This window comes from Cyprinodon tularosa, unplaced genomic scaffold (assembly GCF_016077235.1).
Source record: "Cyprinodon tularosa strain WSP-4 unplaced genomic scaffold, ASM1607723v1 ctg557, whole genome shotgun sequence".
NCBI classification, from domain to species: Eukaryota; Metazoa; Chordata; class Actinopteri; order Cyprinodontiformes; family Cyprinodontidae; genus Cyprinodon; species Cyprinodon tularosa.
The window spans coordinates 204,616-222,108 of NW_024039293.1; the positions used below are offsets into that span (position 1 = coordinate 204,616).

The window sequence follows — 17,493 nt, forward strand, 5'->3', positions numbered from 1 at the left end:
TGTCCGAGCAGCTGACCTCATCATGCTGGGCCTGGCCACCCACGAGCCCAACTTCACCATCATCAGGGAGGAGTTCAAGCCCAACAAGCCGCGGCCGTGCGCGCTCTGCGGACAGATGGGCCACGACATCAAGGAGTGTCAGGGCGTGGCCCGGGAGAAGCAGGGCCAGGTCTGCCTCTCTTTATCGTAGAGGCTGGGTTTAATCTCCTCGGTTCTGACCCGTTTCCTGCTCTGCTTTCAGCACGACGAGTTTGCAGACGCCATGCCTGTGGCTGAGCAGGAGTTCATCTTCATCCGGCTCTGCGTCCTGAGGGAGGTCCGTTTACCTGCAGTTAGACAGCAAAAAAAAAAAGTAAAGCCTTCCACTTCCTGAAGATGGCTGCTTCTTCCCTTGTTTTCAGTACCTGGCCAGAGAGCTGACCATGGCCAGCCTGCCCTTCCCCTTCGACTTCGAGAGGAGCGTCGACGACTGGGTCTTCATGTGCTTCTTCGTGGGAAACGACTTCCTGCCGCATCTTCCCTCTCTGGAGATCAGGTGGGCCTCAGCAAACGGCCTGCAGGGGGCAGCGTCTGCAGCAGCAGCTGCATCTCAGTTCATGTAGAAACAGAAATTAAAGCCTGGTTTCTGCTCAGAAAGCAGCTCGTCTGCTGCGGGAGTATACCCAGCCCTTTAGGCTTTGTGTGGCGTGGCATAGGGGGGTCCGGAGGTTTCCTCCCCTGTAAAATGGTGAAATCTAGACTCTAACATTATTTCCTGCATTTTGAGGTGGAATGCAGCTAACCTTTTGTCTTTGTTCCAACGTTACTTTAGTCCTGATTATGGGAAATATGCATTTTTGACTAGAGGTGGAAATTTCATAAGGAAGATCATTTTTAGCTACAATATTATCATCCAGGGTTCCCGCGGGTCCTTAAAAAGTCTTAAAAGGCATTGAAATCCTCAAAATAAAACTAAGGCCTTAATTGGTATTAAAATGTCTGAAATCAGTCTTTCGTAGGTCTTAACTTTTAAAACCTCATAAAAAGGATTATTTTTGTTGTGATTTATTTTTGTAATCTAAATAAAATATTCATATTGACTTTTTTTTTATTTAAAAAAAATAACGTCTCGACTTGCGGTTTGCCATGCGGAGAGGATAGACGTAGCAACGGACTGCTCCAGAACATTTCAACCTTTTAACTAAATTCGCCCCACGGAAAGTTAATTTTGCGATACCAAAGCATCTTGAACGGTGCTTTTGTTTACTTATTCACTAGTAATGGCCAGCAAAAGCGCGAAAGGAGGTAGGAAAGAGGATGCTAGCTTAACGCTGGAGGCTATCACCGCACTGCTTCAGCAGCATAAGGAAGATCTGAAATCCGAGTTCAAATCTTCTGCCAACATGCTTAGCTCCAAGCTAGACCAGATGCGGCAGACCCTGGAGGAACAAGCAGAGCGAATCTCCTCCTTAGAACTCGCTACAGAGGATCTGAGCCAGCGAGCGGCTAACCTCGAAGACTCGTGTGCTGCTCTCCGTGAAGACAACGCCAAATTAAAAGACAAAGTCACTGACCTGGAGAGCCGCAGTAGACGACAGAACATCCGCATCCTCGGTCTCCCTGAAGACACGGAAAGTGGGCGCCCTCCTCATTTCTTTTCCAACCTTCTCTGCGAACGACTCGGGAACGAGGCGCTCCCGACCCCACCGGAGCTCGATAGAGCGCACCGTTCCCTGGCAGCTAAGCGACCCGCAGGACGTCCACCTCGCTCGGTTATCCTTCGCCTGCACCGATACCAGACCAAGGACCTCATTATCCGGGAAGCCAGGAGGAGAGGAACGCTCGACTACAAAGGTGCATCTGTTCGTATCGTGGAAGACTACAGCCCAGACGTCCTGGCTCGACTGGTCTTCGTATTGCACAATCCAGCGGTGCCAAAAAGTTCCTGGGTTGGGTGGAGGAGGCGCAGCAGTTCATCAAGAGGCTCCCGAAACCATCAGAAGACCAATAAAGGAGCAAAGCTGTACTGAGAGTTTACTACATAAAAACAGGCGGGCTGGTTTTCTTCAGGGTGCAGTAGGTACTCTAAATACAGCCTGTTAAAGGAAAATTCCGGTTTTTAACACTTTTAGCCCCTTTTCTGTAGTGTCCAGGATGAAATCGAATGATCGACACCAAAATTTTGACAATTGGTCCTGTCTCGGCTATTTGGCTCATGCAGAATCCCCCCCTGGCTGCTTCAGAATGGCTTCCATAGTGCATGTCCGATAATGTCCTTAAAACAACCTTAAACGTTCTTTTTTTTAAAATATGCTACTCACCGGGTCGTCAGCGCTGTTCAATGACGTTCCAAAAAAGTTTCGTGAAGAAAAACCGTTCCTGTAGTGTTTTATTTAGCACTTTGTAAATTCCAGAACTATTTTTTCCGATACATCACAACCGCTTATAAACTTCCGCTTCCCGTTCGAATCTGAAGCTTTGCACACTCCAGACCACTAGTTGGCGACAATGTCTCTATATACTCCTCCTCAGTATATTCCGGTTCAAAACGGTATCCTCTACCGTCAAACTCAAAGTCCAATATGTCCTCCTCAAGAATCCACCTTTCGTATTCCATTTTCAGAGTTTTTTAAAGTGTTTAACAGAGACGTTAGCACCTCGACGTCGGAGTACACAGAGTGAAGCGAAAAGACTACAACTAAGCGTAAACAGGCCCCATTTCCGTTTCCGGTGGCGGAGGGATATTGACTATTCCAACAGAACTCAATGGGATTTACAAAATGCTAAATAAAACACTACAGGAACGTTTTTTCTTTACGAAACTTTTTTTGGAACGTCATTGAACAGCGCTGACGACCCGGTGAGTAGCATATTTTAAAAAAAGAACGTTTAAGGTTGTTTTAAGGACATTATCGGACATGCACAATGGAAGCCATTCTGAAGCAGCCAGGGGGGGATTCTGCATGAGCCAAATAGCAGAGACAGGAGCAATCGTCAAAATTTTGGTGTCGATCATTCGATTTCATCCTGGACACTACAGAAAATGGGCTAAAAGTGTTAAAAACCGGAATTCTCCTTTAACAAGTTATTTTTTTTACAAATTGACCTATTCTGGCCATCCTTTTTGTTGGTATTGGACTTTATGAATGAAGGAGCAGCTCTAATAACACCGGTTTGTTCTGTCCCAATAGTGTCGGGAGCCTCCTTTTATCTGGTGTGGTAGCTTAATTTTTTACTTTTTTATTATATTTTTGCTACATTACTGTTTTCCCTTGGTGTGCTTGGTGGCCAGTAAAGTACAAGATAAATATTCACGTTGGGGTGGGGGGTTCAAGGGTCAATCAGCGATGTCTGTTTCCCACTGGTACCTACCTTTTCCGGTAGGTTAATGTAATTGTGTTTTCCTTAATGTAGTTGCGCTTTTAGATTTGTAGTTGCAGTTTGCACTTCAGGGCCACCGTAGTTTTCCCCTCCTGTTGGTGGCGGCTGGAAGTAGATGTTAGCGTTTTTCAGGTCTGTGCTACAAACTGCAGGCAGCAGGATAATAAAAGCCAACATATTCTGCCGGCAGGTTTCTACATTTGAAGTTAATTTAGGCGTTGATAAACTGTTTCAGAGGAGTGATCATAGCGCTCTGCATCATCAGTGCTGCGTCTGACTCCCTGCCAGCTCCCACATCAGCTTCTCTCATTGGTTGATGTCCAGCAGCAACAAAGTAAAATTTTCCAGGAAAAATGAGGGCGTACCAAAGCTGTACATCCCATAAACAGGGCGTACGCATCGCTAGCTAAAAGCCTGGTGTGGTTGATCTTCAGCTGCTTGTGTCGCTTTAGTCGGGTAATTTATCACATTTGATTCACAGATTATGTTTTTCCATTTAGCATCAAAGTGTTTTCAAGGTTTAATCTTGAGGTGATGTATAAAAAACGGGGCCTGAGTTTGCAGGAGAAAGACGCTGCTTTCTTCTGAATAAAATGAGACGCAGCTGAAGGCGGTTCTCCTGGTTCTAACCGTTTGAGGAAGCAGCCGCCTGTCAGTATTTGGCATTTCACGTCCTGTAACCACGAAGCAATTAGCGGCGGCGCTGGAGATGAGGTTCCAGTTAATCAGCTAATCCTGGCGGCTGATCCTCTGCGTGAACGCTGGCATTTTAATCAGAGCGCTGAACGCTCCTCATTAGCATTTTAAATCACCGCCTGCCTCGCGCTCCCCCCTCCTCCTCCTCCTCCTCCTGATGGGAGCTCATGGATCTGACGCTGATCTGAAACGGTCCAGAAACATGTCCGACGTCCTGACCTTTAACCCTTTCACTGCTCGAACACGATCGGCACTGAAAGGCTGGAGTCTGATCTGGTCAAAGTTTGGAAAATGATAAAACAAAGAAACAAGAGAATGAAGAAAATTTTAGTTTCCTGCTTTCTTCCTTTTATTTTTTCCAAAGTTTTCTTTGGTACACTGAAACAATGAATCGGATTTATCAATTATTGAAATAATCATCAACTAATTAAATTCAGTTTATTTGTAAAGCGCCAATGTCATCTCACTTTACAATTTACCAGATAGTAGAGTCACACTGATTCAAAGTTTATGGAATTCATTGATTAATTAATCATTAACTTTAGTATAGAGACTATAAAACAGGCATTTAGCCAACAGAGCGACCCACTCATAGCAGTGATTATATCAAAAAATATGTATATAAACGTTTTGCATTTAAGATAAACTTGTTTTCGTCCATCAATCTGCTCTATAATCCAGAACTCCTCATGTGGAAAAGTTTAGGTTACACCTTGTTTAATTTCGTAAAAAGTCTTATTTAAGGAACATTTGGCTATCCTATTATTAATTCATTAATTAAAAAAACTATTGAACGAGTTTTATGTTTTGCATTTCTTATTATCTTTGTGTATCTATGCTTCTTTTTCTGTCTGCTTCTGTCTCCTTGAACCCCAGTGGGCCTCAGCAGATGGCCGCTCACACTGAGCCTGGTTCTGCTGGAGGTTTCTTCCTATTCAAAGGGAGTTTTTCCTCTCCACTGTCGCTACAAGCATGCTTAGTGTGAGGGATTGCTGAAGAGTCAATGAGTCGATGCAATCAGCTGGTTTTCCTTAGATAGAAAACTTTGAATCAATCTGACTGGATGATCTGGTTGATCTGGATCTATAAAGTGACATGAAATTTAACTGATGGTTGAAAAGGTAATTTTTTTTTGCTTTTTATTGTAAAAAAATTTAATTAGAAATTAAACTTTAAAGAATTTGCAAATATATATAAATAATAATTAAAAAAGGATAATAAAAATGATAAAATAATAGTTAAAATATTCTCTTAAAACCTTTTTAAATAGGTTTTATTTTCATAAATTCAATTTGTTCAAATGAAACTCAAAGTTCAAACTATCGAAATCCAGGGAAGCAGCTTTTTACTCGGATACAACGTTTGAGTAACGATATTTTCGACAGCCGCAGTAAAGATAGAGCTCGAACTTTCTTATTCACGTTATAAATATTACACTCAAATCTGTTTTTGATAAAAACATTTTTAGGTTTCCTTTTCTTCTTTTTTTTTAACTCGTTTTCTTTAAACTTTCTTCTGGGAAACATGTTTGATTTCAATAATATTTGAACAACTTTCTCTCCAATAAAGACAAATTAATGCTTTTATAATTGTTCAAAATATTTTTTACATTTACCGCAGGAATATGAAAATGTTTTTATAAACCTGGTAAAATAATATATTTTATAATTCTCTTTTTTTCCCCTTAACTTTCTGGCGGCCCCTGATTGAGATTTTAGACCCTTTAGGGGTTCTGAACCCGCTCAGAACACAACCCGACCCATTTGACCTCTTTGTTCAGAGCTGCGGTTCTGACCCGGTTCTGGGTTTGATGTCAAATGCAGTAAAAAATAACTGAGTCGTAGCATCAGATGCTAACCTGCTTTAAACCGCCTTTTCATTCTGGAGAACCGGTCCAGCAGCTGAGGGGTTCCAGAATGTTCTTGTTCTATGCAGACGCTAACGTTGGTCTCCTCTCCTCCAACAGAGAGGGAGCCATAGACCGGCTGGTGAACATCTACAAAGACGTCGTCCATAAAACAGGAGTGAGTATTTTCCCCTGAGCTCTGCTGCAGCTGGTCCACCAGAACCAGACTGACTCTGAGGTTTTCCCCTGCAGGGCTACCTGACCCAGAACGGATACGTCAACCTGGAGCGAGTGGAGATGATCATGCAGGCCGTGGGCGTGGCAGAGGACAACATCTTCAAGAAACGCAAAGAGGATGATGTGAGATGTTGGATCTTCTCCGGCCTCCCGGTTCCAGTGTTCTGTCAGCTCAGCATACGGCGTCAGGCTAGCATACCCTTAATAATAAGCATCACACAACGGAAAAAATGTCGTTTTTTCTTAAAATAAGTGCATTTGTTCCTGAATTAAGGAGGTAAAAGAGACATGTTGCCAAAGGAACGAGATAATTTACACTTAAAATAAGAAAACACAATTGCATTGACTTATTTCAAGTGCATTTTATCAATTTATCTTATTTTAAGAGTAAAAATACTCATTCCATTTTATTTGCCTGCTCAACTTAAGGGTAAATGCATTAGAAATTTTTACTTATTTCTAGATCGTTTGCCAGTGCAAAGAGTATCCTGTCTCCGCTCTGATTAGAACCAATCACGCCGTTTTATTTCCAAATTTATTCAGATTTTTGTTGTAGTTTTGTGCATAAAACTACAAAAAAAGTCCTTCACTGGGTCCACTACACATATTAGTTTAAAAAAAAAAACGTTGCATGTCCGTTAGATGAGGATCTTATTAAAAAATCAGCATTTTTTTCACATAGAATTCAATATTTATAGGGAGAGGATTCTACAACCCAGATGACAGAATATGAGATTTATTTGTTTTTAGTTTGTTTAATACGAGCAACATGCGGATAATCTTATTTCTATTTATTTATTTCTACAGTACAAGAAGAACTAGAGAAATCATTTTCAGATTATTCGTAAACAGATTGATTAATTCCGTGGTGGAAAATGACTGTAACCGCTAATATTATCATGATTATGATGCGTATTACTAAGGGTATGCTAGCCTGACGTGGTATGCTGAGCTGACGGAACACCGGCTGAAGGTCTGGATTGTTGCTTCTGGAGTTTGGTTTTCTTCTGAAAACTGTTCTTCCATCCTTTAGGAGAACTTCAAGAGGAGAAACAAGGAGAAACGGAAGAGGATGAAGGTGGGTGAAGCACCGCTGATGATGATGATGATCATCTGAGAACTTGTTTGATGTTTATCTCCACCTACCGTACCGCTTATTATCGACCATGGCAGCAATCTGCGCCTCCCCTATTCCTCCTGTTTAAAATCACTGATGAAGGAGGTGTGTCTGGGTTCTGTGATGTTCTGCAGGCTGAGCAGCAGGGTCCCGCCTACTTGACCTCTGGCCAGTTCGCCCCTCAGGCCCTGGGAAGGAGAGACCGGCCTGAACCGGTCCAGAACGCTCGGCACCAGGCTTACGGCATGAGGATGCAGTCAGCAGAGCAGCACAACAAGGTACCGTTCAGATCCTGCTCTTCTCTCTAGTCGGAAGGATCCGTTCGCTCGGCATCAACGGGATGACTAGAAGGATAGAAGAGGAGATATTTCAGTCCCTCTAGAGGCTGCAGGAACCCGATCTGATAAACGGATAAATAAAAGGACAGGAAGTGTCGTTCAATGTGGACCATTGCTATAAACTGGTCCAGTAGTTGGTTCTGTTGGAGCAAAGACTGAACCAGGTATAGATTTGTTTTAAGTGCACCATTTCTGTTTGAGATTAGACTGAATCCAGATTAATAAAAATCCCAAAGATCATTAGATTAGTTCCATATGTTGCATTTATTACACAACTTAAACTCAATATGTTCACATTTGGTTCACATTGCTAGTTAGGATCTGGTTCATGTTCAAATTTGAAAACCGGTTCACACTCATATTTCAGACCTGGTTCAATATTCTAGTACAGATCTGGTTCATGGTCCTAGTTTAGATCCTTTTTAGATGCAGTTCAGATTCGGGTAACATTCCTAGTTCAGATCCGGTTTGCGTTCCTAGTTCCGGTTTACATTTTTTTTCAGATGTTATTTTAGAAATCTGTTCAGCTCTTGATGTTTTCTCCTGCAGGACGCGGCTCAGTCCCTGAAGTCCATGATGAGGAATGGAGGCAGGGTAGGTCCAGTCATTCTGAGAACCAAAGATCTGCCGAGTCCTGGTTTGATGATCTGTTAAAAGCTAAACACAGAGTGATGGTCGGCCGGTTTGGGTCCGGATCGGGCCGGTTTGGGTCCGGATCGGGGCGGTTTGGGTCCGAATCGGCTGGTTTGGGTCCGGATCGGGGCGGTTTGGGTCCGGATCGGGGCGGTTTGGGTCCGAATCGGCTGGTTTGGGTCCGAATCGGCTGGTTTGGGTCCGGATCGGGGCGGTTTGGGTCCGAATCGGCTGGTTTGGGTCCGGATCGGGGCGGTTTGGGTCCGAATCGGCTGGTTTGGGTCCGGATCGGGCCGGTTTGGGTCCGGATCGGGGCGGTTTGGGTCCGAATCGGCTGGTTTGGGTCCGAATCGGCTGGTTTGGGTCCGGATCGGGGCGGTTTGGGTCCGAATCGGCTGGTTTGGGTCCGGATCGGGGCGGTTTGGGTCCGAATCGACTGGTTTGGGTCCGGATCGGGGCGGTTTGGGTCCGGATCGGGGCGGTTTGGGTCCGGATCGGGGCGGTTTGGGTCCGAATCGGGGCGGTTTGGGTCCGGATCGGGCCGGTTTGGGTCCGGATCGGGCCGGTTTCAGAACATACGCTGGGATCCGGATGTTTTGACCTCTGAGGTTGAATTTATTCTCTTCTCTTTGTGTTGTGGGTTCTCTTTGCCCTGCTCAGTCGTCTGCAGGCGTCAGTGACGGTCCAGACAGCAGAGGAGCCAAAAGGAAAGCCGAGGACAGTGACAGCGAGCCGGAACCTGAAGACAATGTCAGGTCAGACCTTCATCATCCCTCTGAATGCAGATCTGAGTGTTTGTTTCCCAGTGTGCCCCCTGCCTCCCAGCCATTTCTGGTGACCACTCACTGCTAACTTATCAGATGTCATGTTAGCTTGATGACATCAGAAACGCTCAGAAAGTTTCCTTCCAGCTGACCGTAATGAACTGGATCTGTGATCATCGGGCTGCATTCATTAACCCCCCCCACACACACATCCCCCCGCCGCTCTGAGCGTGATTAATATGGAAAGCGGGAACGTTGGAGTGAATTCCTCCTCAAAGCTCCTAAATCCAGCGAGCTAAATTGGTATTCAAGCCGGCTTTCCTGTCAGGAGGCGGCGCTCCCGCCGGGCTCCTCCAGAACCGGCGGTGCAGATGCTGGCCGGTTCTGATTATGTGTGCAGAGCAGCATGGCTGCTTTTAAAGTATTCCTGCAGTTTTTCAGTCTATAGATGGAGCCATTAGTTCTAAAGCTGCAGCTGACCCAGAACCGGGTCAGATGTGGATCCTAACCGGGTTTGTTCTCTGCAGGCTGTGGGAGGAGGGCTGGAAGCAGAGGTACTACAAGACCAAGTTTGATGTGGACGTGTCCGACGAGGGCTTCAGGAAGAAGGTGGTCCGGTCCTACGTGGAGGGGCTGTGCTGGGTGCTGCGCTACTACTACCAGGTAACTCTGGGATCGATACCAGAACCAGGTCTGGGTTCTGGTCTGAGTCATCTGTTTAAACATCAGGAACTTGTTCTGAGCCATGTGACGCCCCCTGCTATGATAGAGGCCATCCCATCCTTCCATACGGTTCTGGAAAACCGGTTCTGGACCAGAACCCCTAAGTGGGTCCATGTGCTGCAGGTTCTGTGAGACATTAGTCTGAGGCCAGGAAACGGAGGACTAGAGGCGTCCTCTGGCGTCCCACAGTGGCGACCTTCAGGTGAAACAGGGACAGGTACCAGGCCCATCACTGCCTTTGGTTCTGATCAATTCTTTGATTAGGAAGGGAGATCTGCCCCTGCAGACATCTGATCAGAACCACTAATGGGAAAATGGTCTGGTTCTGATCAGTTTGGATCATAATCTAACCAGGGTCCACTTTAGCCGTCCGGTTTGTCTGCAGGTGCCCGAACTCTGACTCCTCTCCAGTCATAGGAAGCGGCCGTTCCAACCGTCGCATTTCTGAATTCTCCCGAATGGTCCCCGACTTTACACGAGTGAATAAAGTGAATGTGATTGGTCGATTATCAAGGGGGCGGGATTGTTGTGGAGGAAGGTTCGCAAGCAGCTTTGGTTGTGGCCGGTTTGTGGGAAGCATCTTGCTAACCAGTTAGCAACTTAGTGCTAGCAGGTTCCCAATGGGAAATTCCATTGGGACCAAGTAGCACTAAATTGGTGACTTAGAAACGACGCTGTCAAGGAACGCTATGGACAGCGGAAACATGCAAGAGGAGGAGAGTTTAGTGTCGGAGGTCGTGGATGAGTCTCCTCCGTCTCCTTTCAATGGAGCGCTAACGGAGCTCAGAGTATTAAGTAAAAACTTCTCTTATCTGTTGCTGTTGTTCAGAAAAGGGACGCTTTAAGATCGTTTGAGGCGAGAACATTATTCTTTTAAGCATCAATATATCGCCAATTTACTGATTTAATGTGTCATTTTAAAAACACTTTCTGAAGTTGAGAGGAAAGAGGAAAACAGTGGAGCTCCGAGAGTAACGGCGGCCAGGGCTAACGTTAGCAGATGACTGTTGATATACGCTTGGCAGAATTTAGGTGTTCAGGCTGACGTAGAACTAACTGGCCTGCAGAAGATAACTAAAAAAAAACAGATTTTAAGACAGGATTTGTTTTTAAATAGAAATTTTCTAACTTTTGGGATAATATTGTCTGATAAAGAGAACATTTATATATATGTTTAAGCCAGAATGATTTGACCTTTAAATATGATTTCCCTACGACTTTAATCTCCCACGTGGCGATCAGAATGATCAGAACAGGCGGGTCCATGATGGAGGAATGATGACCCGGACTGAGGAATCCTGGGATTCTGGTCCGGTTCTTTGAACCTGGAATGTTTGGAAGCAGCTCTGATAGGAGCTCAAAGCTCTTCCATCATGAATAACTTTACCCCCCCTGGTGGAACCCAGCGGACCCTGCGCTGCTACCCTTAAGATTCCGACACTTTCACTAAACCCATCCGGCTATGCTGCTGGATCACCTGTGGACTCGACCCGCTAATGAAGAACCGGACCTTTTATCTGCTGAGAGCAAACATGGCTGCCGTCAGAGAGCGACCTCTGCTTCCCGGAGCAGATGATGAGGTCCTCACTTCTCCAACCTGCACTCAGAGCAGAAGGTAGACTGACCCGCAGAGCTAATGAACTCTGTCCGTGACCTGGAATTAAACCGGGCCGGAGCAGAATCTGCAGGGAGGAGCTGTTCTGCTGAAGTGACCCTGGAGCAAGAATGTGGCGAAAGCTCCTTGCAGCGCCGCTGCTAAATATTGATCTTTATCCTGAATGAATTAATGAGGCGAGGAGCCTCTCCAGCTGAGCGGGGGGATTAGCCCGGTCCGATTGTGCTCTCTGCCCGTGCACACCAATCCAAATCGCGTCTCCGGGGCCCGTTCTGAAGGGCCTGATGAGCGGGCCCTGGGTGCGCCTGGACGTGCCTTCGCTCTGCTGCTGCACATTCACGGTTCTGCAGAGTTATGATCGGCCACACCTCAGCGAGAGCTGCCTTAGCCAAACCACAGAAGAACCGCCTGGAACCGGGTCCAAACGGGCCAGAACATCCGAACAGGCTGCGTTTAGCAGAACAGGCTGATTCTTAGATTTTATTCTCATTTTTTTATTCCACAATATTTTAATCTTTTTAAGCAAAAATAATTTATTTTTAGCCGTTTTTTTTGTTTTGTTTACTTTGTTGGTATTTAAAGAAATATATTATGTCCAAGATAAAACGATTTGAAGACTTTAAAAATTCTTTAAAAAAAGAAATTCTGCTGAATTTTAAGATTTCATTCATTTGGTTGCTTAAAAATATATTTATAGTTTAAGGGATTTTAAGCAAAATGTACTTTATGCCATTATTATGATGTATTTTAGTTTGAAAATACAACTTTGCTTTATAAAGATTATATTTATAGTTTTATGAATTATCCTATATTTGATTTTATTCATTCAATATATATAAAATATATTTAATAACCACAGACTTATAAGTATACTATATATATATATATATATATATATATATATATATATATATATAGATTAGTGAACGTTTTTATTTCTACTTCACCAAATAAGTCTATAAACAACAGATATTTAAATCCTCTTATAATTTTGGGCAGCAAAATAAATGTTCATTTTAAACATTCATTATGTAAAGTAACTCATCAGAATATTCTGGTTATTTATTTTAATTGGTTATCTGAATAATCAGAGATGGTTTCTATTTAAAGGTATGAATAAACGCCTGCAGCAGCATAAAGGTTAAATATCTGGTGTTTCCTCACTGACCCGGTTCTGATCCGTTCCGTGGTTCTGGTGGCGGCGCTCTGCGACCCGGTGGTGACATGGCTGCTCCTCCAGATGCTGCAGAGCGTCATGTTTTCATAAATGCAGCCGTGAGACAGTTTGATGGTGGAGATTGGATCCTTTATTATGTTAAGGCTCCGTATTATCATGTGAATGAGTGTTTAATAGCAGAGTGGAGGGTCTGAAAGGCGGGACGGGGCCGCCAGAGCGGCGGATCAGGGGCCGCCAGAGCGGCGGATCAGGGGCCGCCAGAGTGGCGGATCAGGGGCCGCCAGAGCGGCGGATCAGGGGCCGCCAGAGCGGCGGATCAGGGGCCGCCAGAGCGGCGGATCAGGGGCCGCCAGAGCGGCGGATCAGGGGCCGCCAGAGCGGCGGATCAGGGGCCGATTGTGGGAGGGAAGGTCGTCCTGTAGAAGGTGGCCTGTTGCTTCAGAGAGGATAAATGGTCCGAAAGAACGGTTCTGCTGCCCCACATGATTAAAAAAAATAATCTAGGGCAGAGGGGAACAAACTACAGACTACTGACCGGTACCGGGCTGGGATTGGACTGAACTACGGTCTACTGACCGGCACCGGGCTGGGATTGGACTGAACTACGGTCTACTGACCGGCACCGGGCTGGGATTGGACCGAACTACGGACTACTGACCGGCACCGGGCTGGGATTGGACTGAACTACGGTCTACTGACCGGCACCGGGCTGGGATTGGACTGAACTACGGTCTACTGACCGGCACCGGGCTGGGATTGGACCGAACTACGGACTACTGACCGGCACCGGGCTGGGATTGGACTGAACTACGGTCTACTGACCGGCACCGGGCTGGGATTGGACCGAACTACGGTCTACTGACCGGCACCGGGCTGGGATTGGACCGAACTACGGTCTACTGACCGGTACCGGGCTGGGATTGGACCGGTACCGGGCTGGGATTGGACCGAACTACGGTCTACTGACCGGTACCGGGCTGGGATTGGGCCGGTACCGGGCTGGGATTGGACCGAACTACGGTCTACTGACCGGTACCGGGCTGGGATTGGACCGGTACCGGGCTGGGATTGGACCGAACTACGGTCTACTGACCGGTACCGGGCTGGGATTGGGCCGGTACCGGGCTGGGATTGGACTGAACTACGGTCTACTGACCGGCACCGGGCTGGGATTGGACCGAACTACGGTCTACTGACCGGTACCGGGCTGGGATTGGACCGGTACCGGGCTGGGATTGGACCGAACTACGGTCTACTGACCGGTGCCGGGCTGGGATTGGACCGAACTACGGTCTACTGACCGGTACCGGGCTGGGATTGGACCGAGCTACTGTCTACTGACTGGTACCGGGCTGGGATTGGACCGAACTACGGTCTACTGACTGGTACCGGGCTGGGATTGGACCGAGCTACTGTCTACTGACTGGTACCGGGCTGGGATTGGACCGAACTACGGTCTACTGACCGGTACCGGGCTGGGATTGGACCGAACTACGGTCTACTGACTGGTACCGGGCTGGGATTGGACCGAACTATGGTCTACTGGCAGGTACCGGTCTGGTTTCTCACTAAATCCTGTCTTGTGTTCCTCCAGGGCTGTGCCTCCTGGAAGTGGTATTTTCCGTTCCATTACGCTCCGTTTGCCTCAGATTTCAAAGACATCAAGGAGATGTTCTCAGACTTTGAGAAGGACACCAAGCCGGTGAGGAAGCTTTGGCCCTTAGGGGTCCATAAAGCCGGCGGGTCGACGGGTTCTGACTCATTCTGTCTGATGTTCTGTTCAGTTTAAGCCTTTGGAGCAGCTGATGGGCGTGTTTCCTGCCGCCAGCGGTAACTTCCTGCCGCCATCATGGAGGAACCTGATGATGAGTGCGGTGAGTTGCATGATGCAGAGAATCAGGTGACGTACTGCCAGGTCTTTCAGGTCCTTTACCTGTTGATGTGTTGCAGGAATCCTCCATCATCGATTTCTACCCCGATGACTTCGCCATCGACCTGAACGGGAAGAAATACGCCTGGCAGGGTGAGTCTCTGTTTCTAAACAAAGTTACTTTAAATGATAGACAGGTCGGTTTTCCGGACAGGTCGGTTTTCCGGTTTGTGTTTCTAAAATCAGACTGTTTCTTTCAGTTTTTCAAAACATCTGACTTTGAGAATCACAGAAACTAAATTTCTCTCGTGGTTTTGCTGGGACCCAAAATGTTAGAATTCTTTAGAACAAAAATCCAGAAACTTGAGACAATTTTTCTTCATTTGCCCGAAACCGGACGGGGAAAAAAGGTTATACGCAAATACGGACTCGCGTTCCCGTCAAGAACACAGGAAAGTATCGACTTGGCGAGAACGCGAGCACGCAGCATAGATATGGATCAATTGGAACACAAGCGTACTGATGACATCACCACACGCCCAGCTCATCTAGAGCTGTATTTCACCTCCTGTTATTAATGGTCTCTAGATGATAATAAATTAAGACTTCAGAGTTTTTGCAGGAATAACAATGAACACAGTCAGATAAACAGAAATCAAATGAACATTTTGCCAAATAAAGCTGCAGAAGGGCCAACGTTAGCCCTGGCTGCTGCAGACGTCTGCTAACGTTAGCCCTGGCTGCTGCAGACGTCTGCTAACGTTAGCCCTGGCTGCTGCAGACGTCTGCTAACGTTGGCCCTGGCTGCTGCAGACGTCTGCTAACGTTAGCCCTGGCTGCTGCAGACGTCTGCTAACGTTAGCCCTGGCTGCTGCAGACGTCTGCTAACGTTAGCCCTGGCTGCTGCAGACGTCTGCTAACGTTAGCCCTGGCTGCTGCAGACGTCTGCTAACGTTAGCCCTGGCTGCTGCAGACGTCTGCTAACGTTAGCCCTGGCTGCTGCGAACGGGCCAACGTTAGCCCTGGCTGCTGCGGACGGGCCAACGTTAGCCCTGGCTGCTGCTGACGGGCCAACGTTAGCCCTGGCTGCTGCGGACGGGCCAATGTTAGCCCTGGCTGCTGCGGACGGGCCAACGTTAGCCCTGGCTGCTGCAGACGTCTGCTAACGTTAGCCCTGGCTGCTGCGAACGGGCCAACGTTAGCCCTGGCTGCTGCGGACGGGCCAACGTTAGCCCTGGCTGCTGCGGACGGGCCAACGTTAGCCCTGGCTGCTGCTGACGGGCCAACGTTAGCCCTGGCTGCTGCTGACGGGCCAACGTTAGCCCTGGCTGCTGCGGACGGGCCAACGTTAGCCCTGGCTGCTGCTGACGGGCCAACGTTAGCCCTGGCTGCTGCGGACGGGCCAACGTTAGCCCTGGCTGCTGCTGACGGGCCAACGTTAGCCCTGGCTGCTGCTGACGGGCCAACGTTAGCCCTGGCTGCTGCGGACGGGCCAACGTTAGCCCTGGCTGCTAGTTATATCTGTTAATTTTGTTGGATCAATTAACTATTTTCAACGTTTAAAGAACCAAATGATCCGATTGAGAATAGTCCTGTTTTTCTTCTGTTTCAGGAGTGGCCTTGCTGCCGTTTGTAGATGAACGTCGTCTGAGGGCGGCTCTGGCTGAAGTTTATCCAGACCTCACGCCTGATGAAAGTAAGACCAGCTGAGACTCTGGGCTTTTTAAAACTCTGTTTATGCAGAACTTTGGATTAATTCCTGCATGGATTGAAGCATTTTGTGTGAAATTCAGTGGGTGATCCATTTAAACCTGGAGCAATGCCTCCTGCTCCAGGTCAACCACTCCTAGTTCTGCATCAACGGTTTCTGGATGGAAACCAAATGGTCCAGTTCACCGTTCGATTCCACCTCAGCCGCTGTCATGTTCTGGTTTGGGTTCTTCCGGACCTCTGGGTCACTCTCAGACGCTGACATGTTTTTTCTGTGTTGCAGTGAGGAGGAACAGTTTGGGGAGCGACGTCCTGTTTCTGGGAAAGTCTCATCCTCTCTTTGACTTCATCCATGAGCTGTACCGCACAGAAACCCATGAGGTAACAGACTGCCTCACCTTTAGCCTCCATATCTGGAGAACATGGACGCTCCATCATTGAATGAGCCCAGCGGCTGCAGGGATGCTGCTGAATCAGAAGCTTCACTACATTCTGTGTTTAGATTTCTAGGCTGTAGGGTATCGATGCAGCTGTCTGTTTATGAGCACCGAGGAGCTTTTCCAGGTCATCCAAACCAACTGTAGTTTGCTCTCTTCTAGGGGACCGTGGTCCCTGCTGAGCTCTGCCACGGGATCCAAGGAACTCTGACCCTCGACGAGGATCCGATCCTCCCAGACGAGTAAGAACCCTCTGCTTCATCTGGCTTTCTCTCTGTATTCCTGTCATAATCTGACCCTTAATCTGGTTTCTGCTCCTCAGGACGGTGAAGTCGCCCATCCCGATGCTGCGGGACATTTCACACAACAGCTCCATCAAGTGAGTGAACCTTTGAAGACACCTGGAGCTGCTTTTTCCCTGCTGTTATAGGACTAAAGAAAAACTAAAACAATGTGAAACAGCTGGACTGCGCTGCTGTCAGCATATATTCAGTACAACTAGAGTAGAACGTAGGATAATCCCGCACATCCTGGACATGTTGAGGTGTTTTTACCTTACGGGCGGCGCTGCAGAGCCTCTTTATGGAGGATGTAGAAAATGTTTGGTTTTTCTCCTCCTGAACGGCGTCTGTTTGTCCTTCCAGTGTGAAGTTCAAGGATCCTCAGTTCGCTGAAGGCTTCGTCTTCAAAGCGGTGCTGCTGCCTGGAGCCAAGTAAGAACACGACCTCCGTTTGAATGTTTGAGAATCGGGTTCAACGGGTTCTGTTGGATTTATTTCTTCTTTTTTTTTGTCTCAAAATGTTTGGGAATTAGTTTTTTTTCTGCTCGATTGTATCAAACCTTTCACTTTAATTTGGTTCTACAGTTCTGACCCGCTCATTATAAATGGACCGCTCTATTCTGGACATTCCAGGGTCCAGTTCTTCGCAGCTGTTTTTTGTTTTTAATGCTTCATGACTTCAGTTTAAA

The 17,493-nt window shown here is 47.0% G+C and overlaps 1 protein-coding gene across 1 annotated transcript in view; it reads left to right on the plus strand.

Annotated features, from left to right (window-relative positions):
- xrn2 (5'-3' exoribonuclease 2) overlaps nt 1–17,493 on the plus strand; it is a 37,854-nt gene that overhangs the window by 11,249 nt on the left and 9,112 nt on the right. Inside the window, exons 9-26 of the mRNA XM_038305353.1 lie at nt 12–169; nt 242–316; nt 402–535; nt 6,023–6,080; nt 6,155–6,262; nt 7,173–7,217; nt 7,391–7,534; nt 8,144–8,188; nt 8,888–8,982; nt 9,519–9,654; nt 14,101–14,208; nt 14,291–14,380; nt 14,457–14,529; nt 15,989–16,072; nt 16,370–16,467; nt 16,686–16,765; nt 16,846–16,902; nt 17,168–17,236. Of these exons, the coding sequence (XP_038161281.1) occupies nt 12–169; nt 242–316; nt 402–535; nt 6,023–6,080; nt 6,155–6,262; nt 7,173–7,217; nt 7,391–7,534; nt 8,144–8,188; nt 8,888–8,982; nt 9,519–9,654; nt 14,101–14,208; nt 14,291–14,380; nt 14,457–14,529; nt 15,989–16,072; nt 16,370–16,467; nt 16,686–16,765; nt 16,846–16,902; nt 17,168–17,236 (1,657 nt within the window). The remainder of the gene's footprint in view (nt 1–11; nt 170–241; nt 317–401; nt 536–6,022; nt 6,081–6,154; nt 6,263–7,172; nt 7,218–7,390; nt 7,535–8,143; nt 8,189–8,887; nt 8,983–9,518; nt 9,655–14,100; nt 14,209–14,290; nt 14,381–14,456; nt 14,530–15,988; nt 16,073–16,369; nt 16,468–16,685; nt 16,766–16,845; nt 16,903–17,167; nt 17,237–17,493) is intronic.